The 27,403-nt window shown below is 33.8% G+C and overlaps 4 protein-coding genes across 4 annotated transcripts in view; 2 read left to right on the top strand and 2 right to left on the bottom strand.

Annotated features, from left to right (window-relative positions):
• LOC116159396 overlaps positions 1–3,713 on the bottom strand; it is a 4,093-nt gene extending 380 nt beyond the window's left edge. Inside the window, exons 1-6 of the mRNA XM_031472364.1 lie at positions 3,389–3,713; positions 3,020–3,265; positions 2,733–2,894; positions 2,454–2,677; positions 1,948–2,100; positions 1,017–1,163 (exon numbers count right to left, since the gene is read on the bottom strand). Of these exons, the coding sequence (XP_031328224.1) occupies positions 1,017–1,163; positions 1,948–2,100; positions 2,454–2,677; positions 2,733–2,894; positions 3,020–3,265; positions 3,389–3,593 (1,137 nt within the window). The 5' untranslated portion in view covers positions 3,594–3,713. The remainder of the gene's footprint in view (positions 1–1,016; positions 1,164–1,947; positions 2,101–2,453; positions 2,678–2,732; positions 2,895–3,019; positions 3,266–3,388) is intronic.
• Positions 3,714–6,455: 2,742 nt separating this feature from the next.
• Positions 6,456–8,419, bottom strand: LOC116160202 (the record flags this gene model as incomplete). The annotated part of the gene is given in 2 exon segments (XM_031473345.1): positions 6,456–8,261; positions 8,316–8,419. A coding segment is annotated over 1 exon segment (1,426 nt), but the record flags the coding sequence as incomplete, so codon positions are not given.
• Positions 8,420–21,478: 13,059 nt separating this feature from the next.
• On the top strand, positions 21,479–25,125 carry LOC116158984. Its single transcript, XM_031471867.1, has 3 exons — positions 21,479–22,927; positions 23,053–23,143; positions 23,195–25,125. The coding sequence occupies exon 3, from the start codon at positions 23,702–23,704 to the stop codon at positions 25,085–25,087; it is 1,386 nt and encodes a 461-aa protein (XP_031327727.1). The 5' UTR covers positions 21,479–22,927; positions 23,053–23,143; positions 23,195–23,701; the 3' UTR covers positions 25,088–25,125.
• A 1,213-nt stretch (positions 25,126–26,338) lies between these two features.
• Positions 26,339–27,084, top strand: LOC116166383. Its single transcript, XM_031481342.1, has 3 exons — positions 26,339–26,735; positions 26,787–26,909; positions 26,962–27,084. The coding sequence occupies exons 1-3, from the start codon at positions 26,588–26,590 to the stop codon at positions 27,033–27,035; spliced, it is 345 nt and encodes a 114-aa protein (XP_031337202.1). The 5' UTR covers positions 26,339–26,587; the 3' UTR covers positions 27,036–27,084.
• Positions 27,085–27,403: the final 319 nt, after the last annotated feature.

The following is a 27,403-nucleotide window of genomic DNA, read 5'->3' as shown; positions in this document are numbered from 1 at the left end:
ATTATACAGGGTTATTCTAAATGATGGACCCAATTTAATAAATTCGTATTTATTTAAGTATAAATGCAAAATGAACAATCTACATACCAATGGAAAGAGGAAGTTTCAAAGTTTTTTTTACATATTTATTTCAGACGAAATGCCCGCTGCACTGTAACTTGCGACTCACTTTTAGCAAACTCAAGAACGCAGAAAACCTTGTGCTGCACGGTAGCCATCTCACTCACAACTGACAACACAAAGGCGGCTGGCTGGCGCGAGAACTCTAGCGGCCGTTTCTGCATATGTAAAAAAAACTTTGAAACTTCCTCTTTCCATTGGTATGTAGATTGTTCATTTTGCATTTATATTTAAATAAATACGAATTTATTAAATTGGGTCCATCATTTAGAATAACCCTGTACATTACTTGATCTTGATCGTTATTCTTTTTGTTCAAGGAATGTGTTGCCTTTGCCCCTAAATGTGTTTCTGATAAAGTTTGCCAACTCAAAAATTTCTTGTAAAATTAGGTTAACTTCTTACATGCATGTTTATCAAATTCATCAATTCAAATCATATACCTACATTATCACGTATATTCCCTAATAACACAATTCCATCCCACAAACATCCTAAAAACATTCCAATGAGACAATACAAACATCCCTAAGAGGTCCCTATTTTCCTATAGACATCCCAGGGACGTCTCTGGCAACAGCCATGTCATCATTTGCGATGTTACAGAAACATGTATGCGAGATGTTACACGGGGACATTCACAAGATGATGTTGGAATGTTCCAATTTATAAAAACAGGGATTTTCAAAAGCAGTAATAAAATTTGTTTTAATAAAATAACAAAGATTTAATATGGAGTTTGATACAAAGTATTTACAGAAAACATGTAAAAAACAAAATATTCTCTTAAACAACAAATTGCCCTCTGCCTGAATATTCTATAATGGTGTTTGGGATACTCAAGTTTCCAATAGCACCTAAATAAAGCTCTATAAGTATGTATGTATACAAAAAACACGCTTCTCCATACCTAAATTCTTATTTTTTTGTTGCACGTTTATGTTCTGCCCGAATGCGTCGTTCCTTAGATCTTCGCAGCCAATCCCCCAGTTTCTGCTCAACTTCCTTTTTATTTTTTGCATGTCCACCTTTTTCAGCGGCTTCTAAAATTTTGCAAATGTTTGTACCAATGTATACACAGCAGTAAAATGTATTAAACAAAACAGTTTATAACACAGTTAATATCACATATTAATCAAGTATCTCTCGTCCATTAAAAAATATTGTGCACACTATTTCTGTACAGACCAATATGGATCAGCAATATTTTTGATGTACGTCTCCATTTTTGATAAACGTTATGAATAGAGTAAAATGAAGTTTAGTAACGTTTATATTATAATTTTTTCTCTATGGCTATCGATTTCGGCAACATTGCCATCATCAGGCCTAGCGTCAAGGTTTAAAAGGCAGCGTATTTATACATGTCATGAAGTGCGTTGCGTGTTACTGACGAAAGTGGAAATGGAATGACTATAGAAGATAAACTAGTAGCAACGTTGTGTAAAGTGTGGTTATAAAGTGTTAAAGTGACATGTATAAATACGCTGCCTTTTAAACCTTGACGCTAGGCCTGATGATGGCAATGTTGCCGAAATCGATAGCCATAGAGAAAAAATTATAATATAAACGTTACTAAACTTCATTATATTTTACTCTATGGATCAGCAAATCCTGGTCATGAAACGTTCCTATTAGACCTGCATGTTGGGGATTAACAAATTCCATGTGTAGCTTTGCTGAACTGCGCACTAATGTGCACACCAGAACTTGAAAGTCAGGATTTACTGGTCAGTGTGTAGGTATAATGTGCGTAATATTTAAGACATTAGAGAATTAATATTGTTTAATTCGCTCAATTTCGTTAAACTAACACAATGTATTTACTATTTTTGCCAAATTTTTATCCCCAAAGGAAAGATTTCCTTTTTTTCCAAAGAAGGAAAACTGTTCCGATAATCCATCCCATAGTAGAGGAGCAAGGCATCTACGTACAAATTCATATAAATTAGCTCCTCCAATAGATGAGAAAAATCCAACCTGCAAAAAATACATTGCATCATACATTGGTAAGTTTAAATGAAATATACAAAGCATTGCTTTTCATGCAGTCTTTTAATCAGAGCAGTGCGTCATAGACAACAATGACATAATCAATCAATATTGATGTCATGTATAATTTAAAATTAATGGTTATAAAACGTGTTTTATATATTAATGCTTGAAACAAATCTACAGCAGCTTGACAACAACAGACCATTAATACTGGTAGCGCTGCACCATACTACCAACATAATGCTGATGCCAATTTAGAATTGATATAAAGAAAGTTGGGAATTTGTGCAGCCGAAGTTGGTTATGAATTGTTTAAATAACATAATAAAAAATATTACCAAAGCTAAATAATTTTCTCTTGCCGAAAAGAATTTCTCAAATTTGTCGAATTCCTGAATAGTTTCCATAGGAAAACTAATTCCGGATTTCCGAATGATATTTTCTTCATTTTCCTCAGCTTTCCTAGGTACACTGTTCAGCTTGTTATTGATTTCGATAAGTAATGCCTGAATGTTGTATAGTAAAGCTGGATTGCAACAACATTTTGTTCGGTCTGCCCTTCCTGAAAAAATTTGATTAGACATCAATTTATTTCTAACAAAATTAAATAAACTTGCTTATATTTTCCTTAATGGAGTCTATAGGCTTTCGTGGTGTGATATTGTTAATTTCATTTTCTTGTTGGCTAGGGGCAATCGAGGTTGAAGGTAATGATTCAATAACAGGTGGTACCACAACCACCTGTTCCTCAAGTTCATCTATGCATGCTTCTGGTTCAGCTACAAAAGGTAAATAAAATATAAGAACTCAGATAAAACAGAATGTTGCAACATTAATTTGAAGTGTTCAGGGACTCTGAACATTATATTAAAATTGATAAAAAAATATTTTGACAGCCTCTTACCTAACTGATGTGAATCTTTGTGAGTCCGATGTTCATCATCAGTCCATGCTGGTGGAGAAGGCATTTTACCTTTATTGGCCCGCTTCTCATTCATAGATTCAGTGTCTGATGAGTCGTCTGAAGATGAAGAGATCACTTTTTTCTTTCTTTTCCTTTTTCCTGATAAAGGACCATCATCACAATCTGTGTTCAGGTCACTTGTATTTTCAGCTTTATTAGCTTTGCTCCTCGCAACAGAGTAATTATCTAAAAAAAAATTCCTTTTTCACTTTGATTATTATCTAATTAAATTTTTGTTTTCATTAATCAAAAATTAGGTACATATTCTTTCACAAATTATTTTTTTAATACCACAAATATGAAGATTACCATATGTTGCATTCCGAAATGTTCTCACAGTGTGTGATGGCCAACATGAATTAAATTCACATTTTCTTATGTAGGTATTTAATTTGTCTCTAGTTACCACTGGCCATAAGCACTGATCTCCACTTAACCATTTTGTCGGAACTGCCTCCACCGTTTCATCATTGGTGAAACACACCACAGTCCATGTATTATTTGGAGACGCCATAGGAACTAAAAAAACAACAAAAGGGCAAAACAAGAACAGAAACACCTTATAATAGACCTATGTTATACCATTGAATAAAAACACTATAAGAAGCCTAACCCCGTGGAAATAAAGCGCGACAGAGTTTGAACTGAGAATATAATGGGAACACTGTCAATAGAGTCGATTCTTGAACTGAGAAGAATGAGAATTTGCTTTCCTCCTATTTACCGCAAAGAGAGTTCGGTGGTCACAACCAATGCGGGGTGCAAGGGGATTTGTGAGATTTGTCGCGCTTTCTTCCATAAGCGTTAGGCTTCTTATAGTGTTTTTATTCAATGGTTATACGTAGATACATGTGTGAAAATTTCGTCCCATAAACTTTTAATAAATGTGTGTGCTATACAACTCTTATACATATATAAACATAAGAAAATATTAAAGGGGCGCGGGCATTGCGAAATAAACGAAATTAAAATCAGCTAAGGACAATTAAACTAAGTTTGAGCAACTCTGGAGGCAGTTTTCGTTTAGGTAGTTTAGTATATGAACTGAAAAAGCCTTTTAAATCTAACATGGGCTGAAATGAATTAAATGAAACTATGATTTCAATCTTCGTCCAGTTTAGCATAGATGACCTGGAATGCCTTAAAAGTATGGAAGTAGGTCGATAAGTAGCTGATTTATATATTTCGTTTGCAGTGTACGCCCACCTTAAAAAGCTAAAAAATTTGTATAAATCTTAGTTTGTGTGGATTAATGGTAAAATTACAAATTTGGTCTTATAAGACAACTTCATGCATTTATAGGCAATTTCATTTATATCCCATGATTTCAATTCATTTTCTAAATAACTTGCCAAATAAATATTAAGTTTTGAAGACTTACAGGGAGACGTATAAAAGTCCTCGTAGGTTAAAAATTTGTTACCAATTAATTTAATACATTTACCTTTACTACTTACTATAATGTTTCTAATAATGACCACACTTTTGTCAATAAGTGCACAGCAATTATCAGCATCTTGTATTGATAATAAGAACTTTTCAAACACAATTTTTTCAAATTGTTGCCATCTATCGCCAGATATATTTTCCATTAGTGGACCTTTCGAATGTTCAATTTGGAACTTTGGATACGTAATTGTTTTGCTATCATTAAATAGAATTTGTGTGTTTTTTTCGGATATTCTATTAACGATTTGCTGCAGCGGTTTATCACCTTTACGAATTAGTTTTTTTATATACATCATCTTATTTTCAAATGGAAATGTACTAAAGTTTTCAACACTGCAAAATATTTCAACATCATCAGTAAGATGAAGCAAGTTATGTATATTATGGGAAACATTTGCTTCTCCATAAAGCATTGTGTAAGTTAGTACAAAATGTCTAAGTAACTGCTTAGCATACAGTAAATTATCACACTTTGACAGTAATGTCATTGATACATGGAGGGTCAAAAAGTTTTCATATATTTCATCTGAGACTCTTTTTCTTAATATTATAGGACCCAGGTAAAACAGAAATAAACGAAATTCTGTAGCCTTCCACCTTTTGACTTCCAGAAATGACCTTGGCTTTCTCATAAACTCATAAGGTATTTGGTTTTTAAATGTGAGATAATGATCTGACAAATTTTTAATTTGTTGTGATGAAAAACGATGAGGTGGTTTACCACAGAGCCATAAGTTATTTAGAAGTTTTTTTGTAACACCTAAGCACACCAAATGCATGTAGTCAATGGGGAACGACTTAATCATATCGACACAGGGAATAGATTCTAAAATAGTCGTTTCAATATGATGACTGCTTTGTTCTTTCATTCGAAAACCTGAATCTGTTCTTAAATTCCACCCCTCTAAGCTTGGAAAGCATGTTCGATTTTCAATATAAGATCCTTCGATGTTACATTTAGTACACGACATATATCCACTATGCCCCTTTATACATTTTAAGAATGATTTCGCAGGCACATCACATATAAATGCAATTATTTTTACATTATAACAAATTGTATTGTAGAAAAAACCATTATTTATTAATTCAATTGCCTCCATAACAAAATCTAACATAAAATCATTAGAACTGTGTGGCTTTTCATTTCCCTGATAAATTCCACAAATCTCGACAATATTTGTATATTTGAATAAATTGATCATTATCGAGGGGTTATTCACTACACATTATTTGGTACGAAAGATTGCCTCCTCACAAAATCTCCTCGGATTTCCTCCAAATCTCCTGTATCTCCTCGGATCTCCTCCGAATCTCCTTGGATCTCCACCAAATCACCTGGATCTCCCTCAAATTTCCTTGGATCTCCTCCAAATCTCCTCGGATCTCCTCAAATCTCCCCCGAATTTCCTCGGATCTCCTCTGGATCGCAATATACTTAATCTTCTGTATCTCATGGATTTCATTTGAATTTCCGGATTTTTTTAGATTGGTGATAATAGGTATATGTATAATGTTTAAAAAATGAGGATTTGATTTCCAATTTGTAGAAACGTAAATAACAAAACAATACTTACCACATTGCGCACGAGTATTTCAAAATAAAACGTACTAAAAAAAACAGGTATGCTTCTATTAAAAAAATGTAAAATCAAATATAATTACTGGACATTAAAAAAAACAAAATAACACTGTTTCTACTTATCGATACCTATTGAATACATTCTAATATTAACGATAGGAACAAACGAGGGAACAAAGTAAAGTTTAAGTAATTAACTTTTTTTTAAATTTTTGTATAAATTACAAATTTGTTGTCTGTCTGACCACGATAAACTCATAGGTTTTGAACCTAACATTTTTATAGGTCCGTAAAAAATTTGAATCACTTCCACGTTTTGTACGTCCTCTTGTTTAGGCCAATAAAAATGTTGAAGATTTTCTTTCAGAAATTTCACTTGCACCAACCCTTCTTTCTTTGCATTGACCACTTTCCCTATATACCACGCAGCATCGTACTTCACAGCATAGTAATGTTCATTCAAAATGTTTACGTTGACTTTACTTATCTTTTTCGGTTCTTCATCTGAAATGTCTTCTGAATCGTGAAGGCCGATATTTTCAATTTCCAATTCCGATTCTGATGAGCTGTTATCTCGGCTTCTACGTTTCCTTACTTGATTTTTAGAGTTTTTTTCATCCTCGGTTACATATTTAATACATTTTCTATTTTTGTTTAACACTATATTTTTTTTATTCGTTTGGCCTTTAAACCTATATAATCGGTCAGCACTCAATCTTGATATATTTTCATTTAGCATCCAACATACTGAAGATTTTTTTACGGTTTTAGTGGCACCATTTTTCAAAACCACTTTTAAATACGGGCCTCCTGATAGATTATTTGTATCTAGGTCCACCTTCTCTGTGTAATCCTTTAAGTCTAACGATTCGCCGAAGCATTGCTTCAATACCTCAGTGTCCTCTGCATCCACATCATCATCACCATTTTCTTGAATCGCTTCTATCAATGTATTATTGTTTGATGTATCCGTACTTTGTTCGTCACATGGCACCTCGCATTGCACAACATCATCGATTCGGTCGCCGTCCTCTTCATTACCAGCATTTGATTTTTCGTCACAATCTACATCTATTTGTACCTTGTTCAGCTCCATCATAGATGTCCATCTGTCGCAGTTTATGATTCCCATTTTCTCAGCAGTATGTATTGCGTCTTTTTGTGACTTTAATACTACAGCTTCTATATCACAATCAGTCATGGGTTCATAGTAAGTTTCAGTTGTAGTGCTGACTCTCATTCTCTTGGGAAAATTGAAATTTCCTTGAAGTTCATGCTTTGCATCTTCTAGATAGTGAATACGGTTTAACCTATGTAAAATTTCTAACATGCTGTAATTCACCACAGTAGAGTAGGTACTCGTCATGGATCTCGTAGCTCTAAATAGCTGCTCACAAGGCTGACTACTCATAAGATGGGGAAGAAACATGTTCGGTGACAAATTATTGTCACTAACAAATTTTCTGATAAGTAAAATCATGGCGTGAGCATTCAATTCAATGCACGTATAGCTATTTAATGTGATAAAATTGTCTTTCAATGTATATATATCGGATTCTTTAATCCACTGCCTCCAGATTCGTAGTATAAATACACTATACCATATCTTATACAATCTTTCATCCAATTTGATATCCTGTTGCATGTAAGCATCCAGAACGTTCTTTACAATAGTCAAATATAAGATAGTCGCTTCGCTGTTTGGAACTGCACTTTTTAATAAATCTAATACTTTTGCATCACATATTTTTAACACCGCGGTGAAATTCATTTTATCTTGAGAATTAATATCAGTTAGCACTAAACGGTGCACATCTTTTGAAAAATGTTGTTAAGTTCAGCATGAAACCACGGCCATCCATCATTGTTTTGCGCGGAAGATAACTTTGTTACATACTTCATTACCTTTAGTAATCTACTGTCCCCATCAGATGACATGCCAAGAACTTCAATTTCATTATCTTTGGCCATAGCTATTGTGGTTCTCCATCGCTGAAGCACATCACTGGAGGAGAACCTATTGTCTGTGCCATACAGACAATAACAAAATTGCGGACTTTTAGCTATAAGAGGTTGGGCCACCAACGCATAGGTGTAGTTAGCCTTACTCTCTTCCGGAAACTGTCTTTTAACTTCCTGGATTGATGTTGCCTAAACATACAAAAAAATCTTTGTGAACTTTCGAAAAAAATCTCTTATACTTACTTTAAATGCCATATTGTTTGGATATCCATTAGGATTAATAGGTAATACAAACCCCACATTTGTATCGGTTGATGCACAATACTGGATCCTGCCATTAATACGTGTTCCATCTTCACTAAGCCACACTGTTTTTGGAAAATTGCGTTTCGATAGATGTTCACTCAGCTGCTTGATTCTTGGAACACCTTCTTCGATGGAACAATTTTTGAATAGTTCACGTTGTACAGTAGATATAGAAGGCAAAGCTCCATTCAAATTTAGATATAAAGTCTCGTATAGTAATCTGCCTCCGATGATAAATAGATAATTAGAGAATTTCTTTAAGGTGAGGTTGTACTTATTGCTTTTCTTTGTATTATTGTTATTTGCTGTGGCTGTTTTGATTAGCAAATTTAACAAACCTTTGATATTCTCGTCGTCGCTACTTTCATTGGGATGGTTTTCAAAAACATTTATTTTTTTACAGTTATCCAAAAATAATCTTTTTAATTCTGCATTTTCTTGCATCACTTTCTCTACGCTATTTACATAAGGGAAAAATGTTGTTATATAGGGTTGATTTTGAGGTATTACAGATAATTTGCGTTTGATCCTGTCACTTCTTGAATTTGCAGCTCGATCTGGAATTTTTAAATTCTCCTCTGATTTGTTTTCAAATTCCACCCGAGATTTCACTGTATCATCAGACTTTGTGTTCAGTAACACATTTTGTATTACATTAACTTTTTTAGTGCACGCTTGTTGATTCGTTAGTTGATCACGAGTTTGATCGTTAGTTATTGTCGAGGTTATTGTTGACGATGGTTTGGGACGTTTGGGTTCTGATTGGAGATTAAATTCACAATCGATGTGCGAAACAACGTGACTAGTATTACTCGAATTTTTTTCGATGCCCGACACACTTAAAAAATCGATTTTGGGGTTTTCCGAGGGTTTTTCTAAATAATTGAGCATTGTCTTAAATTTTTTATTTGGACGACAATTGCCTTGGGAATTCGTTTCATTCTCGATTTCGTTTGACACTAAAGTTGATTTGTTGGCAGGGATCTTGGTGTAAAAGTGCGCTTTAAAATGCTTGTAGAAATTTCCTCTTAACCACCGCGGAGCGCAAGTACTTTTTCGCTGTTCAAAAAAAAGTTTTACTTTATTTTGACATAATATACAACAGACTGTGCCAAACAGGTCATCATTGTGCCCTATTTGAACAGTTACCTCAATATTGTCCAATCTGGTAAGATATTCACTTTTTTTGTTTAAATCTAAAGTTGCTTCCTGAATTATATCTTTGCACTTTTTTAAGAGCTCTTTTCTTAAATTATTTTTTTCTAAATGCAAATCAATAACTTCCTCTCTCACTTGAGTTTTTGGGCAATTACGTTGTCGAGAACTTAATGGATTTTGAAACTTTTGAATATTTTTTTGTTCGTTTAATTTTTTTTTAAGTGTCTCTGATGCGATTTTTAACAACTTCTTATGACCAGGTAATAGTTTAAACTTTTGTGGTACTCTTTTATACACTCCGAAATATTGCTCGTACTCGGCTTCGTCTATTAAACTGGTTAGTTCCTCCCTTCCAAACTGTTCTATTGCCTGTATATCATCGTTTGTAATGTTACTTAATGATTCAATATTGTAATAACCCGAAATTTTTAAAACATTTTTTAAATCTTGAGGTAATGCTGGTATTTCTTTCTCAAATTCGTCCGTACCTTGGTACGCACTGTTGGTTGTGTGTTCGTTATTCATATTCGAGCCCATAGTCAAGCCACAAAATGGTAGGTCAGCACGCTGAAATGAAGGACAGAAGCAATGTTTGAAAAAGGGGTAGATACATCTGTGGTAACATCCGATGTATCCTCGGATGTATCACTAGCACTTAAGACCTAATTACAGATAAAGTGTGAAATTCGAGGTGGAATTGAAATAAATCTTCATGCATTTTGTCAAAGTGCGCCGCCACTAGGAGTTTGCCCCAAATAATATTTTTGACGCACTTCGTATAAGCGCAGTGCTAATGAAAATGATATATTATTTACCTTGAAAAAATATTAAACTAAAGTCGAAGGAGAAATACGAGGTATTAACACTGCTTATTATAACCATAAATGCAAAGGTAAATAAAGAACAAATTTGCGGCTAAGATACATTGGTGCAGTGTCTACAAAAACCAAGTTTTTATTCTAAAAAAATACCCATTAATTTTCTCTCAATCTGGACAGCAAATTTCTAAGTGCAATTGAAAATGTACCTTTTGTTGTGTTTATACCTAATCTATGAATATGTAGAAAAAAAAACACTTTTTTACTTACCTTCATCGAAATCCTTATTCACAACACATTACACAACATAAATTTTGCACAAATCACATGCTTTATGCGGATGAAACTAAAAATAGAAAGCAACAAACGCATGTGCTTGCACAAAACAAAGATAAACCCCTCCTAGATGCGTTGCAAGTTGGTGAGTCAAAACTGCGAGCGAGGATCGGAAATTTCCACACAACGTTGCTTACGCGACGCTTTGCAGTTCGCATTCCTCAGAATCTCCTTGAATCTCCTCGGAATCTCCTCGAATCTCCTCAAAATCTCCTCGGATTTCCTCGAATCTCCTCAGATTTCCTTGAATCTCCCCGGATCTCCTCGAATCTCCCTATAGATCTCCTCGAATATCCTCGGATTGCCTTAGCTCGAAACGAGAAATCTCCTCCGTGACCAACCCCTCGATCATTATAGGCCAAACTTGATTACTGGAACTTTGAGAAATAGGCAAGCCATCTATGTTTACACAAATTTCTAAAACACTGGGTATAAACCGATTTTCTTTTAACAACTGTGCGAGTATATTTTGTAAACACTGCGCTAAACCAAAATGGTAATATGAACCTGGAGCTACACACCTAATTTGTGAACCAGCATGTCGAGGAGTTTTTAAAAAGGTCCTTGCATCTTTTGGTAACGTTGGGTGTTCTTGTTTTAATATAATTAATAGATCAGATAAGGCTGTATGATTGATATTATGTTTTAATGCCCAATTTGACAAGGAAATATTTAAAGGTAAAGACCGACACTGCTCGGACTCTTCAATACTTTTATTTAAATAAAGAGATGGTTGGCCTGTGACATTATCATATTGGTCTCCCTGAATTATATTTTGGCTGTCATGGGATTCACTGTTATCCGATTCCGTATCTGTCTCACGAGATGATTCCTCCTCAACAGTGTAATGAGACGACAGAGCAGATGAAATTACGAGCTTGTCAACTGCTTGAAAATCATCCGGGTTACTCTGAGCGGGATTTTCGGGAGTTTTTACTTGAGAACTTTCATTACTTTGCTTTAAGCGCTTAAAACGTTGACTGAACTTATTGAATAATTTTCTTTTTTCTGATGAGGGATCCATGAATATGGGATAGGTATTGGTAATAATAGGTACCTATATCAAACGGTAATGAATGAGTAATTTAAGTAATTACCTAATTGTAACGAAGATATTTTTAACATTAATAACTATATGTATAGCAGTTAATATTGTAATTTGTAAGTACTTACCGACGTTCAGCACAAACAAATTTCGTAACCGCCGGCAAAAAGATTGAATAATAAAACGAAACTTGAACACAAACTCAACTTAACCTCACAAACACCGATACACGAGACGAAAGACCGCTAAAATAACCACGCCACGCTTCACGCTTGACACCAGCGCCACCAATGTCCGTTTCAATAAATTATAGAGGATGGATGGAAAGGTTGATATGGTTCGAATCCCGTCGTGATAATTTTTTTAAATCGAGAAAATTTAAGATTAATGTACATAAATTCATTTTTTAAGCATATTTAACTAAATTGCCGCGGAAGCGTCTCAAGAATTGTAAGATTGTTATTTAGGCTTTGTATGGAATGTTTATCGAACATCCCACGTAAAACGTCTTAGGAATGTACCAAAGAGAACATCTCAGGATTGTCGCACTTAGGGCCGGGACATTGGGGCATTGTAGAGACCCTAATGGTACATCCCTGGGATATCATGTGTTATTAGGGTTATTATGGCAGATTATCAAGAAAGCATTTTAAAAATGCCCTGCTGTGCAGCTCCAAATTGCAGTAACCGATCTGAGAAACGGTACAGTCTATACCGAATCCCAGCAGATGAGCCTCGGCGGTCGAAGTGGGTGCAAAACATGAGACGAGATCGAGGACCCGATAAATGGCAACCAACTACAGGTTCACGTATTTGTGAGGTAGATATTTTATTCTTCGTTTCGGCACGACTCATCTTGCCAGCGAGATCATTGCAAAACTCAATGTTTCCAGGGCCGGACTGGACAGGAGGGATACCGGGAGATTTCCCGGGGGGCCCTAATTCAATGCTTAATATTGTTAATAAGTGAAAAAAAGTAAATTTCCGATCAATTATATGGCACCACAAAGAACTGTTAGGTAGACGGTAGACCCTTACAGGCCGCCTAGGTTTATTTACATAATTTATCTTCTATGCAAAATTCCGACTAAAAGTTCGCTTACCAAGAATAAAATTTAATCCTTTTAAATTTACAATCTGTCATTACTTTTCGGAGAATGCTGAATGCTGTCTAATGCAGTATGCAGTGCAAGCCGGTGCAGGTAATAAATGAAAACTGTTTATTGTTTATTCAGTTCAGTAACATGAAAGATGCTGGATGCGACAGCAGTCACTAGTCAGCAGTGTCGTTTTACGTTTACGTTAACGTTGCATAAGTTTGCGTACTATAAATTATAATAATTATTAATTATAAAGTGTAAAGTTTACTTTGATTGAGTTGCGTTATTACTTATTACCTACCCCTACGTTTACGAATCTGTTTCATTGGGTAAGTAAGTATTAAATATAAGTACCAAGGTATTTTGATATCTATATTTACGTTAACTATTTCATATTTGTAAATTGTAATCGGTATAAAAATCTGTAAAAAGATAAATCATTTCATTAAGGGAGTGGGGTTCACAACCCACAAGAAAAAAAGTAAACGGAACGTAACATCGCATCGTTTAATAAACTTGGAATTCTTCTTGTCAGAATCCAAAACTTTAAACTTATTCCACAAAAATAAAAATACATAATTGTTTTTTTTTTAACTCGCCCTCAAAATGTACATGAAATTGAAAATAAGTAAATTGGGCAACAGGGCAACGGTTGTTTAATGTACATATAATATTTAAGGTTGTCGGGTCCCCGTCCCCTCAAATCTCAAACAATGGCTGAAGCTGCACAAACTAAGAAACGTGTATATCCAAGTGGAGCATCTAAAAGAACGAAATCCCTTAAACGTAAACGTGACGAAGTGGGAAACGTAAGCAGCCAACAAAAAATTAACAATTTTCTTCAATCACCTGACCAAGCCCATTGCGTGCCGAAAAGGGAAGACACATTACGAATAAATTTAAATGAACCTAACAATTCTGATGTTATTGAAACGAATACGAAATCGCCAGACAACTCTAAAATTTTACCTTTCATTACCGATGTAACTGAAGCTGAAGTGCAAGATTCTCTACTTGATGAAGAAGCTCCATCTCAATCCTCATGGACAAACATACCTACATTTGGAGAAAATTTAAATGTCCCACATACTTCTACTAATACCCCTAAAGTCCCCAAGAATAAAACAGGAAATGATATCGTTAAATATGATACGGAAGTGGTTACTATACCCGACGAAGAAGAAGAATATTTATTTAGAAGCTGTTATGAAAGTGATATGCATGAAAAATTAACTTTTGCGCGTTTTCATCCAATCCAGCCAAGAGCCGAATATAATAAACTTCCATTTGATGAAAGTAAAGTGTATTTTAAAACATTAAAGAACGGTGACGTAATAAGACGTGAATGGATATCTTATTCCACTAAACTTAAAAAACTATTTTGCTATATTTGCATGGCATTTTCAAACTTAAACTCAAACAGTATTTTTGTTAGTGGATTTAATAATTGGTCCCATATTTATTTGAGAATCGGTGACCATGAAAATTCAAAATCACATGAAAACGCTTCTACAGTTTTCTTACTAAACTGTGAAAAGAAGCAAACAGTTGATTGTTTTTTCGAAAATGCGAGACTTAGTAATATATCAAAAAACCGAATGATACTAAATAGAGTAATCGATATCATAAAATTTATTGGAAAACAAGGATTACCTTTAAGAGGTACCAATGAGACTCTTTGTACTATTTACGACTCGAATGTTAAAAGCAAAGGAAACTTTTTGGAACTTGTTCTGCTTTTATCCAAGTACGATGACGTTCTTAAAATGCATTTAGACACCGCAGTCGAAAAAAGCCAAAAACGAAAAACAGAAGTACATTCAAAAGGTAGAGGTAATTTAATAACCTTTTTAAGTAAACAAACTGTAAATAACATAATTATTGCAATAGGAACAATAATAAAAAATGTTATTGCTAGTGAAATAAGAACTGCAAAGTTCTTTAGCGTTGAGGTTGACACTACACAAGACTTAAGCGTTTCTGAACAATGTTCAGTCGTGTGTAGATACGTGCATAACGATGTTGTACTTGAAAGACTCATTACTTTAGTCAGTGTGGAATCAACTACAGCCGTGTCTCTACATGAAATGTTACAAAATGAATTTGAAAGGCTAAATCTTCCAATGGAAAACATTGTTGGGTGTAGTTTTGATGGTGCTGCAAATATGTCGGGCCAATACGGTGGTTTAAGGACATTATTGAAATCAGAGTCGCCTAATATTATTTATAATTGGTACTACGCTCATGCACTAAATTTAGTAGTGTCAGACGCTGTTCAGGTTAATGCAATTATAAAAACGTATTTTGGTACAGTTAACCGAATTAGTGTGTTCTTGTCTGAATCCTACAAACGTATGAAAATATGGAGTGATAAAACAGATAATAACAGACGGTTAAATAAAATTTGCGACACACGATGGTGGAGCAAAGGGTTGGCTATTAAAAATTTGATAGGGTCTAAAGAAACCGACAGTAATTTTAAAAATGAATTATATTCCACATTATTGATTGTTTTGTGTGAAATCAAAGCTTCCACTAATTTCGACTCTAAGACTATTTCCGAAGCTGCGGCATTCCTTAATTACCTATGTAAATATGAAGCTATATTATTAACGGTTATTATGAACAAAATATTCTCGTATCTTACACCTGCATCCAAATATCTGCAAACATATGGTATTGATTTACTTCAATCTTTTAATATTGTGTCAGCAGCGAATTCTAACATCAATGCAATGTTCGATAAGTTTGAAGAAGTAACGAACGAAGCGAATGATTTTATTCGCCATATAGAAACACAATTAAAATTAGAAAATAAAGATGATGAACTAGAGTTGGAAAGTTGCATGAAAAATAAAAGAGAATCTCGGAAGAAACAAATGCCTGGAGAAACTGCAGAGCACCATTTATTTAAAGATCCACTGAAAAAATTTGAGATTGAAGTTTTCAAAGCCATAATCAACCAAGTTGTTCAAAGTATTACTTCGAGATTCTCTAATAATGAAAACATTTATAATGGATTTAAATACTTCGATCCAAAATACTTTCCATACAATGATAACGACATTAAAGTTTCGGCTTTAAAAACGATATGCCAAATTTTAAGTTTAAATGAGGACGACATAGTTAATGAATTAAAATCATTTTCCCATATTTTTTTAAAGATGAAAGAAAACAATGACATAAAATGTCAAAACACAACGATTTCAAGTAAATGTAGGGGGTGTGCTTGTTGTTATTATTTAGCCTTAAAAAAGTTCAACATGCACCATTCGGCTTATAGCAATATTTATATTATTTATAAATTCCTGCTGACATTGTCCGTAACACAAGTAAAGTGCGAAACTGTATTTTCAAAATTAAAGCTAATTAAAACAAGATTAAGATCAACTATGTCTCAATTAATATTAGATTCATTAATATTAATGAACGTGGAGTCGGATATACTCGAATCTATTGACAATGATTCCATTATCAAAGCATTAAGTACCAACCATATTTTCAAACACTTGCTCTAAAGTAAAAGTGAGTTACGTTTAACTGCCTACAATTAGTATTATTAGTTAGAAATCATTTTTTATGTTTTTGAATAAATCTCGGAAGAAAATATATATACAATAAATACCCAACCTCTAATATAGAATTTAGTTTTAAAAGAAACCTGTTTAATAAAATATGAGTTTGCTATAATGTTACCTTAAAATAATAAACGTTTTTATTTTATCACTTATGACGCTATTGTGTAGTTTTATTTGGCAGCTAACTAAATGGTAAAAGTAAGCTACTATATGGTTTTCCTGAAAAAGACCTTATAGGGGGCCCTTTTCAAAGTATCTCCCGGTAGAAATTTGCAAACCAGTCCGGCCCTGAATGTTTCAATTCCTAATTGTGAGCGTGGTTGCGAACTGATGGAGAAGCTGGTAAAACATTTCTTTGTTGTACGTATGTATTGTGTAAAGAACTACTCTAAAAGTTCCAAAATGCGAAAAGTGAGAGTATATGGTTCTTCGACAGAAAAAGAAACCAGATTGTAAATTGTAATTAGTTCCGAACTTTGTACCTATTTCTAAATGTATGTAAATTTTGAATGTTTTTCATATAAACCTTTTTACCTCTTTTCACTCATTAAAATAAAAACACTTAATTTAAAAATTGGGCTGAAATATAAAAGCAAAGAACTGTATTAATTTTTGTTTTTGCGGCATTTTCCTTGGGTAGCAAGTCGACACTTGTACGAACTTATTTGAATACATAAGCAGCTGACAGCGTTACTCGCTCCATACGTTGGGTCCAAAATGGCCGTCGAGCATACCTAACTTTTTAGAGCTCTAGTAGTATCAACAATTTTAGAATCGCTTTTACGTGCATGAAATTACTTACTTTCAATTGCAGCTATAAAACCACGTTTTTTTTATAGTACCCCACCAAGTACCTACCCATAGTTGCAATCTTCAAAACTTGAATCAAATAAACATTAACACAAGAAAATTATCCGAAAATAAACCCACCACAACCTATATACGTTACAAATCTTAGTTCTATATTCAGTTGTCATAAAGTAGAAAACATCTACTGTACAGGAATGTAAGGTTTAACACTTTGAAGTAAATACTGGAAAGTTAAGAACCGATAAATTATTAAAAAATTTGATGAAGATCGCTATTAATATACTTTAAGATCTCTATTCTTTCGCATTCCTTTAATGTAACATGATCAAATTTACCACATTTCAGTCTTTTCTCCTAAACTGCTTAACGACCTAACGTTTTTAGTTACAGTAATATACAACTTTTTTAAATCATCTCTAGATTCCTTTAATAAATTTTTTAATTTTAGTGTAGATTGAATGTGACCAAATATTAATTGTAATTTATTCTCGTAATGATCAACTAAAGTTTCCCAAGCAACTGAATACCCTGCATCCGAAGTTTTGATTCCCTTTAATATTTCTGCGGCTTCGGCTGTACAAGATGTTTTTAAAAAATATCATTTGAAAATTGTTTAAGGCATTATCTGAATCAATAAGATCTAAAAAAGAGTCACGAAACTCCAACCAATTTTCCGGGTTTCCGTCAAAATTTACTAATTTAATTGAAGGACGTTTGATCTTTGTGTAATTATTTACTGAGTTACCGTGGTGACGATTCGGAATTGGTATCGCTACAACTTCATTTAATTAACGTTCCTGTACAGAAGAAATACTACTTAATTCCTCATATTCATTATCGTAATTATTCACATTCGATTCTACTGTGGTAAATAGACAATAATGTTCATAGATTAACAAACCTCTAACTTGCATTTATACTTTATATTTACACAATCAAAAGGAAATGTATTTTTCTGTAATTGTTAACAAGTAAGTATTGAGGAGTATGAATTAGATTGTCATAAGGTAACGACCAAGACTAAGCTGCGTAAGCAGCGTTTATTCAACTTTAATTAAATAAATATAGTTTAGGAGATGTGACTTTTATTGTTGGGTATCTCCCAACATCACATGGCGATCCTGCCACTGCCACCCAAAACGATGCTGTCACCCAAAACGAATCCTGCCACCTAAAACGAAGCTCCTAAGCAGTTAAAAATATTTTAGATAAATTAAGTTAAATAGTGCGTAAAGTGAACGATGTGCAACTCCCAAGTCAACAGGAGAAGAGAGGAAATAATTATCGAAGCCGCTGGATTGGGAAATAATGATCTGAAGAAGAGCGAAATCGACAAAGGTTTAGGTACCAGCGAGTGGCTATTAATAGCATTACTAATAATTGTATGTTTGGTAATTGGATACCAAATAATTCAGAAGTGGAAGAATTACGTAAGGAATAATATGCAGCGAGAAATTCAAATGCACGAGTTGAGAAGATCACAAGGACGGTTAGATGAAGGTAATTGATCCCGGATTCCCACCCCGGCCCATCCATACCATCGAGGACCACGAAAAAGGAGCACCGCTAAGTGATTCGCGAACGCGTGTGTGTGAAAATAAGTGTAGAAAATAAAAATAATGCGGAGATGCGAGAAAGATGACTTTAGAGAGAGCAGTAGAATCCTTTGGAACTGAAGTGAAACATTTTTTAGGTAATTTACATAAGGACAATGAGGCTCGCAGGAAGGATCTCGCCGTTATTAACAGTAAGTTAGAAAAATTAAGTACTTTTAATGTTAATTATGATACTATTTTATGCGAAGTCAATAAGTTAGAGGATGAAAGCACTGCATTATATATAGGGAACATTTATTTGTCATAAAAAATAAACTTGAGGCATGTAATAATATTTTAGTTCAACGTCAACATCAAATTCAAAGTAGGAGTAATACTATAATATGCGGGCCTTCTTTAAAAGACATTGTGGGATACTATGTTATAGTTGATAATGTAGTGTACAAATTAACTTCCATATGTGAGGCAATTGATGTATGCTTTAAAATTTTCATTATCCTTAACGCCAAGTACCTACCCACTGGAAGCAGCCGCTGTGTGGTATTTTGTTCAAAGGGGCTTTTATCGTATGAAAACTGTTTACGATAAAGGTTACACTGCGGTTAATACTCTGTTATCAGAAGTAGGTATGCCTTGCTTAGATAATCAGCAAGTATAGGTAGTAATAATACACGTACAACCATACATATATATTCATACCAACAATACCAACTTGTTTTTTATGTCTTAGAAATTTTCCACTCCCTTCTTCACTTTTAAAACATTTTGATTTACAACATACTAACCACATGTTCACTTCGTATTCATGTATTGACGATGGGTGCGATAGAAACTTCCAATTAAGAAATTCATTCAGAAAGCACATTTTAAGGCATATTCGGCCCATTTCACAATCGAAACAAGATAACCCTATTGTTCAAAATGACAATCATACTACCTCGTCTTCAAATTCAATTGATATTGTTACCGATCCTGAAACTCCATCTCTCTCTCTCGTTTCATCAATACAAGACAGTAAAAAAGATATTAGTCATTATTCCGCTTCTTTTGTAGCATCACTTTATGGAAATCCTATGGTACCTAGAAAATTAGTTCAATCAGTTGTAGATGGAGTTACCACTTTACTAAATGCCAGTGTTTCATCTTCAGTACAAGATATATTAAGAAGCATTGAAGCTGAGGGTGCAGTACCTTCTAATGTCATAAGTACTATTAACACTCAAATCTTGAAAGTTATCGAATCACCGTTCAATGGGTTAGAAACTGAACATAAACGGTTAAATTTTTTCGCGTCAGTGGGGTCATACATTGCACCACAGGAAATAGTCATTGGTGAGCGGTTAAACGAAAGTAGAAGGCGTGGAGTTCTTTCTTTAAAACCTGTTACATGCACTGAGCAGTTTATACCTCTTCGAAAAGTTCTGAAGCAATTTTTCACAATTGAAAATATTTTTGTTGAAACTCTAAGGTATATGGAATACTTGTCTGCAAATAATGCAGTTGTAGAAAATTTTATTCAAGGTGCATTTTGGCAAAGCAAGAAGAACAAACATGTAGGCAAAATTGTTTTGCCTTTATTCCTGTTTTTTGACGATTACGAAAGCGGTAATGTTTTAGGAAGTCATTCCGGATTGCATAAATTAGGTGCAGTATATACATGTGTAGGTTGTTTGCCACGACAGTACTCATCTTCATTAAATAGCATTTTTCTAAGTTTGCTATTTCATTCGTCAGATCGAGTTCATGTTGGAAATTCCATTATTTTTCACCCATTAATTGAAGAGCTAAATTTTCTACAGAACACGGGTGTTGAGTTGCATATCCTAGAATTCCATGGAAGAGTATACTTTGAATTGGGTCTGATTTTGGGAGGTAATTTAGGATTAAACTCAATTACTGGCTTCGTTGAAAGTTTTTCGGGCATATCTTCATGCCGTACTGTAATATTAAGAAAGATCAACTTGGTTTTCAATGTTTTGAGGATGCACTTCTTCTTAGAAACGCTGAACAGTACGAAGAATTATTGAGGAGTTCTGAAAGCTCTTCTAGTAGCGGTATAAAAGAGAGATGTGTATGGCTTAAAGTAGATGGTTTTTCCCTTTTTGATCAAGTGGGAGTTGACTTAATGCACGACATTTTAGAAGGTTGTGCTAAGTATATTTTTTCTTTTGTTATTATTCATTATGTAAAAACTTTACAATTGTTTTCCTTAGATGTTCTCAATCAGAGAATATTTGCATTTGATTACGGCCCTGATCAGAGTAGTAAACCATGCGCACTAAACATGGATCATCTGAAGCAGAATAATGTCCGCCTTTCTGCCTCAGAAATGTTATCATTCACTAGATATTTTGGTATACTGATTGGAGACTTTGTGCCAACTCACGAACCTACGTGGAAACTTTATATAACTCTGCGTCAGGTGTTAGATATACAGGGTGATTCCTATAGTACCTGCCACCGTTTGGGAGCGTATAGGGGGTGCCTAGGGGAGTATTTTGATATAGGACACTTGGGGTCGGAAATCTAAAATAAGGGCGCCAGAACCAAATTTATCTTCTGGAATTTCACGCCTGTATGTAGGCAACCCAACCGACCGACGTTTCGCGCGGAGCGATGCAGAGCATGTAAAAACTTTACAATTGTTTTCCTTAGATGTTCTCAATCAGAGAATATTTGCATTTGATTACGGCCCTGATCAGAGTAGTAAACCATGCGCACTAAACATGGATCATCTGAAGCAGAATAATGTCCGCCTTTCTGCCTCAGAAATGTTATCATTCACTAGATATTTTGGTATACTGATTGGAGACTTTGTGCCAACTCACGAACCTACGTGGAAACTTTATATAACTCTGCGTCAGGTGTTAGATATATGTATTGTTGTCAAATGCAATTGAGGAAGGCGCCCCCAATTTATTGAAAACTTTGGTTGCTGAATTAAATCAGCTTTACCAAGATCTAAGTAAGAATCGATTAAAACCAAAATTTCATTTTTTAACTCATTACCCCTCGATATTGACAAAATTTGGTCCTGTTTCCCACTTTTGGTCAATGAGGTTCGAAGCCAAACATCGGACATCCAAAATTGCCGTTAGAGCTTCGTTTAATAGATGCAATATTACAAAAACTTTGGCAATCAAGCACCAATTACAACTAAATGAACTGTTTATGAATGGCAAATGGAAACCTACAGTTGAAGTGGGGCCTTGTAATGCAGTTTGTTCAGAAAAAATGAGAGAAATACAACTTGCATTGAATATTGCTTCCAATCAATCCATTTTTCAAACGTCATGGGCCATTTGTAAGGGAATTAAATATGCCAAAAACGTTATCGTCACAGTTGATGTAACGGAGGAAGATGGACTTAAATTTGGCAAGCTGGAAAGTATTTATCTATTGGGAAGTGATAAAATAATTTTTCAATTTTCATTTCTTAACAACATTTTTGTTTTGACGAGCACGTATATGCATACGAAGTGGAACTTGCCAAAAATGACAATTTTATTTTTCAACACAAACTTATAAGCTTTATTCCAAATAATATGAATGTGACTTCCAGTGGGCGAAGGTATGTAACTGTTAGAGATCCTTTATAATGCTTATTTATTCAATATCTATTTGTTTGGTTTTTAAATTGATGCGAATATTTTTGAAAAATAGAGGAGAGGGGACAATTTTTACTAAAAGACTTTCCTCCAAATTGTTTCCCATCAGTCTAGAAACATCCGTGGTATATGTTTTTTTTATATGTATAATATGGCTTATAATAGGTTAATTTATATTTTTATTTAATATTTTATGTTGTATTGTTTCTAGTATTTCATCAGAAAAATGGCTTACTTATCTAAATCTTTATGTATTATCGCGGGTGACCTGGCAATACCTCCTATCTGCCATTTTTTGTGAAAATGAGATATTGGTAGATTCATAATCGGCGCGTACTAATGCACCTATCTGTAACTTCTCCTTTCGTTAAATAAAGTTCGAAATGGCTGAAAAGTTGTATTTCAATTTCTCCCACTGAAATCTTAATGATTTTTGTCATGCAAAATCTCCTAAATCAACAGTTTATTAGGTGATGTCATAAGAGGATTGTACCTCCGTTCAAGTGTAGTGTGTTTAACGTCGAAAACTGGTTCTCGTTGGTAGGTGTTTTGCTTTTTGTTTCTATAATCCACTATTTGAATATTAAAAGATGAATTTGTGTACATTAAACGACTAAACCATAAAATTTACGTTAAAAATAACCTCAATTTATTTTCGTTTTCAGATAGGAGGTATTGCATTATACTGAAAGTACCTGGATAATTTTAATAGGAGAAAATAGCACATCGATTTTTTGTTGGATCCCCATTTAGAAGGTAAAATTTTTTGACTATCTCTTCAATCTATTTACTTTACATCCGTCATAGGCTGCCAAAGGTTTTCCGGACTCAAAATAGTCATGTTTTCAAGGCGCACTGAAAAAATTCTGTCATTGGCCCAATCGCAAATCGATGTTGTCGACTCAAGCAAAACTGAAGAGAAAGAATGTTTCGATTTAGAAAATGCATCTTTCATATTTTTAGACGACAACGTGGTCGTAGAAAGCAACATCGCTTTTCCCATTCATCCTGATGAAGTAGTACCTAACTTTGAAGACTGTTTAACTGATATAACCAATACTACTTCCACTACTTGTGATATAGGAGTTCCAAACCAAGTCGAATATAAGCAAACAGATCGTCTTGTTCCTTACGAAGATTCGAGTGATGAAGATCATGTCATAGAAAACATTGCAAATGAAGTTGAGAAAACTGTAGAAGACGACCATGAATCAAATGATGTGCAAGATAGTAGTACTTCATATGAACCCGAAAAAGATGATGCCAATAAATTAGAAGAAACTGTCATAAATGAAACAGAAGAAGTGAACGAAAATGAATATGATCAAGGTAGAAAACGAAGGCGTAAGGCGGAAAAAGAAGAATGGGTCCGAAATAAAAACAAAAGACTTCGAATGCAGGGAAACTGTTCAATACTGGGTAGATAATAGTTCATATGGTATGACGAAAGGGAATGAGAATAGAATTTCTGCTAAGGAAGTCGTTAAGCAAAGGTATGCAGAAAGTTACAAGTTTTTAGACGAGTTTTTCAAAAGTTTACCTAAACTTCCTTCTCATTATTGTCGGCGCGATACTTCAAAGCTGTATTTGGAATACACTTTTCAAAATATGAACCAGTTATATGAAGTGTATGTGAATAATTTTTGCAAAGACAGAAACATCACTCCATTGGGTCGTAATGTGTTTTCAAAAACGTTTAAAGAAAAAAACTTGGCGCTATACTCACCGAAAAAGGATCAGTGTAATGTTTGTTTTTCATTCAAATATGGAAATGTCACAGAAAATGAATACAGGCATCACATCCTAAGGAAAGATGCTGCTAGAATGGAAAAACAAAAAGATAAAGAAAAAGCTGAGAAAGATGAAATTATTACATTGACTATGGATTTACAGGCAGTAAAACTATGCCCATATCTTCCGGCGAACAAAATTTACTTCAAAACAAAACTATGTTGCCATAACTTCACCATATTTGATTTAAAAACACGAAACGTTATGTGCTATTGGTTTTCCGAAAATGAAAATAGATTACTTAAAGCATCTACTTTTACCACCTGCATTATAGACTATTTGGAAGAAAATTGCATAACTCCAATGAAAAAGCCAATTGTATTGTATTCGGACGGATGTGGTTACCAGAATCGTAACAATGTCTTGGCCAACGCTTTACTCAATTTTGCAATGAAACACGAAACTTTTATTTTTCAAAAATACTTAGAACCAGGTCACACCCAAATGGAGTGTGACTCTGTACATAGTGTGATAGAAAGACGTCTTAAGCACAAAGAAATTCATTTACCAAGTGACTATGTGACAATATCAAAAGAAGCTCGAAAAACCTCCACGCCATATAAAACTAAAATGCTGGAGTACTCATTTTTTAAGGATTATTCCGCTTCCAAATTTTTGCGATACACTTCTTTAAGACCAGGTCGTAAGACTTCTGACCCTGTGATTAATGATATTAAGTGCATTAGGTATAATCCACAAGGAACCATAGATATTAAACTGGATTATGGCCAAGATTTATTTAATGAGCTTCCTTGCAGGCCAAAATGTATGCCTCCTATTATGAACTATCCTCAGTTACTGCAGGGGCCTTCTAAAATTGCTTTGGATAAATGGAACCACCTTCAAGAACTTAAACTCGTTCTGCCAAAAGACACACATGCTTTCTACGATAATATTTTACATGAATAATTCTCCTCGCCAATTTATTTTTTTTAGTGATTATGAAACTTGCAGCTAGTTTTAGTTTATTTTATTCATGTTTATGTTTACATTAAAGTATTGTTTTAAAGTTTATTACCATGTATTAATTTTCCCTTGAGAAACCTACGTTTTGGGTATCATTTTTCTACAAAAATTTCTGTATAAGCTTGCTAAATTCAAAAAATTGTTGTATACTTAATTAGATACTGCATTCTCCTATCAGAACAAATTTCTGTAGCAAAAACTCCTATCTGTAAAAACATGAATAGCAATACCTCACAAGTTATATAAAAATAACACCGGGTAAGATTGTGGCGTTTTTATTAAATTTAGTATAATATAATAAACATTAAAGAATAACTACTTCACATTGTTGAAAAATACCATCTCTCTACAAAATTGACAAGTTTTTTTTGTCTCCTGTAAAACGTCTCTTAACCAACATAGGAGGTATTGCCAGGTCACCCGCGTTATGTCGTATATTTAATTAATAATAAAATATTTTACTAAATTTACCGTTTATTATTTCAACAAATCAGTTCGCAAATCTAACAGAACCTAATTTCAGCAACAACTTTCCTACTGAAGTTAATTCAACAAACTAATTCTGTAAGTGTAGCAAATCGGTACATTCAGACCAACAGAACAGTTTAATAACAGTTCCAGTATAGAATGGTTATTATAACAAATAAAATAGTTAAAATAGCACTGCGATTTGTAGAAAATGCAATGTGTGTACATTGCGTGTAGCAAAATAGTTTATTAAAATCAAGTTATCGATTTGTAGGAACAGCAAAACTGAATTTGTTGTATTTTCTAAACCTACAGGATAGTTTTGTAAAACTAACAAAACATGACTTGTAGGTTTAAGTAGCGAGTGTGTTCAATCCAACGAAACGCGAATTTGTTTTTACAAAAGACTATTTTGCAGAAAGTAAAGGTGTTTTGTTGATTTTACAAATTACCATGTACCAGAATAGTTTTGTTGAAATAACGTAATTTGTTGCTGTCCCTCAGGTAACCAGAATTTTCGGTAAATGTAACAGTATTCGTGCTAAATCAACATTTTTTTTTCTCAGTGTGTTTTGCATCGATTTGCTTAGGTTTTAGAGCGGTATATGTTGCGCATTTTTAATAAAAATGCAATTTTTTTGGCGGTATCTACGTTTTTCATACAAAACGCTATGCTATTTAGCGCTAAGTGACAAACAAAAAGGTTCTTTGACGGTATCTACTGCACTTGCCGCCAATATACCCTAACATTTTGCACTTACCGCTAATATGCCTTGACAAATGGCGCCATTGTATGTAGAAGCCGCTAAATGGCCTAGTATTCTTAGTAATACAAAGTAAACAAATACTTCACCTTTATTCTTTTGCCTTTTATTTGATGACTGGTGCTTGCGGTGGTGTTACAAGCCAACTCAGTGTCAAGAGTAATTTCATGTAAAAAATAGTGTTTGATCGGTTGTAAATAAATTCATAGTTATGGCATTACGTAGATCTCACAAAATTTTAGAACGGGCTTTATTGCTTGATAAATCTCAAGAACAGTTAAATAGTGAAAACCGCGGTGTCGTGGTAAATGTGGTGGTACCTAAACGTAATTTACTTCAAGAAATGATTGGCGAAGACGGTAAGATTTTTTAGTTTGTCGCAATTATCGCAAATAATTTTTTCCTTTTAGAAATATTTCAAAATATATTACATGAAGTAGTGCCTGATAATAACGTCAATGAAGTAGAGCCTATTTGTAATGTAATAGCTCAAGGAGAATTACAGCAAATTGAAGATATAATTAGCGAGGAAGGTAAGAACTTCTTTAATATATTGTTTCAATTTTTTCAATATCCTTTTTTCAGGGGCATTTCAAGATTTTGTTGTCTTGGACGATATGACTTTTAGGCCAGTCAAAATCGACACAAAAAATCGCTAAATTCGCAAAATATGATGTATCTTTGATTACTATTAAAGCCAAAGGGGATGTAACTCATTATTAAGGAATGGTGTCCGAACATTTATGTGTCACTTTAAATTCTAATTTTATGGTGTTTTGTGTTATTTGACATTTGTAACAGTTACTAAATATGTTTAATTTATAACTATAGTAAGAAAAAAATAATAAAATAACATACAATGATTTTAAGTTACAATATTTTGAGTGTCCGAACATTTTTGTGTTAGGGCTCGTATTAGGTATGTATACAATGATATCATTGCGGCACCTTCCTACGACTTACTCAACTTTGATTTGTGCCTTAAATTAAATCTATGAAATTGTTGGATATTTAAAATTGACTCTAT

This window comes from Photinus pyralis, unplaced genomic scaffold (assembly GCF_008802855.1).
Source record: "Photinus pyralis isolate 1611_PpyrPB1 unplaced genomic scaffold, Ppyr1.3 Ppyr1.4_LG1, whole genome shotgun sequence".
Taxonomy (NCBI): domain Eukaryota; kingdom Metazoa; phylum Arthropoda; class Insecta; order Coleoptera; family Lampyridae; genus Photinus; species Photinus pyralis.
Note: the sequence above shows the minus strand (reverse complement) of the source record. Positions and strands in the feature narration are given on the sequence as shown.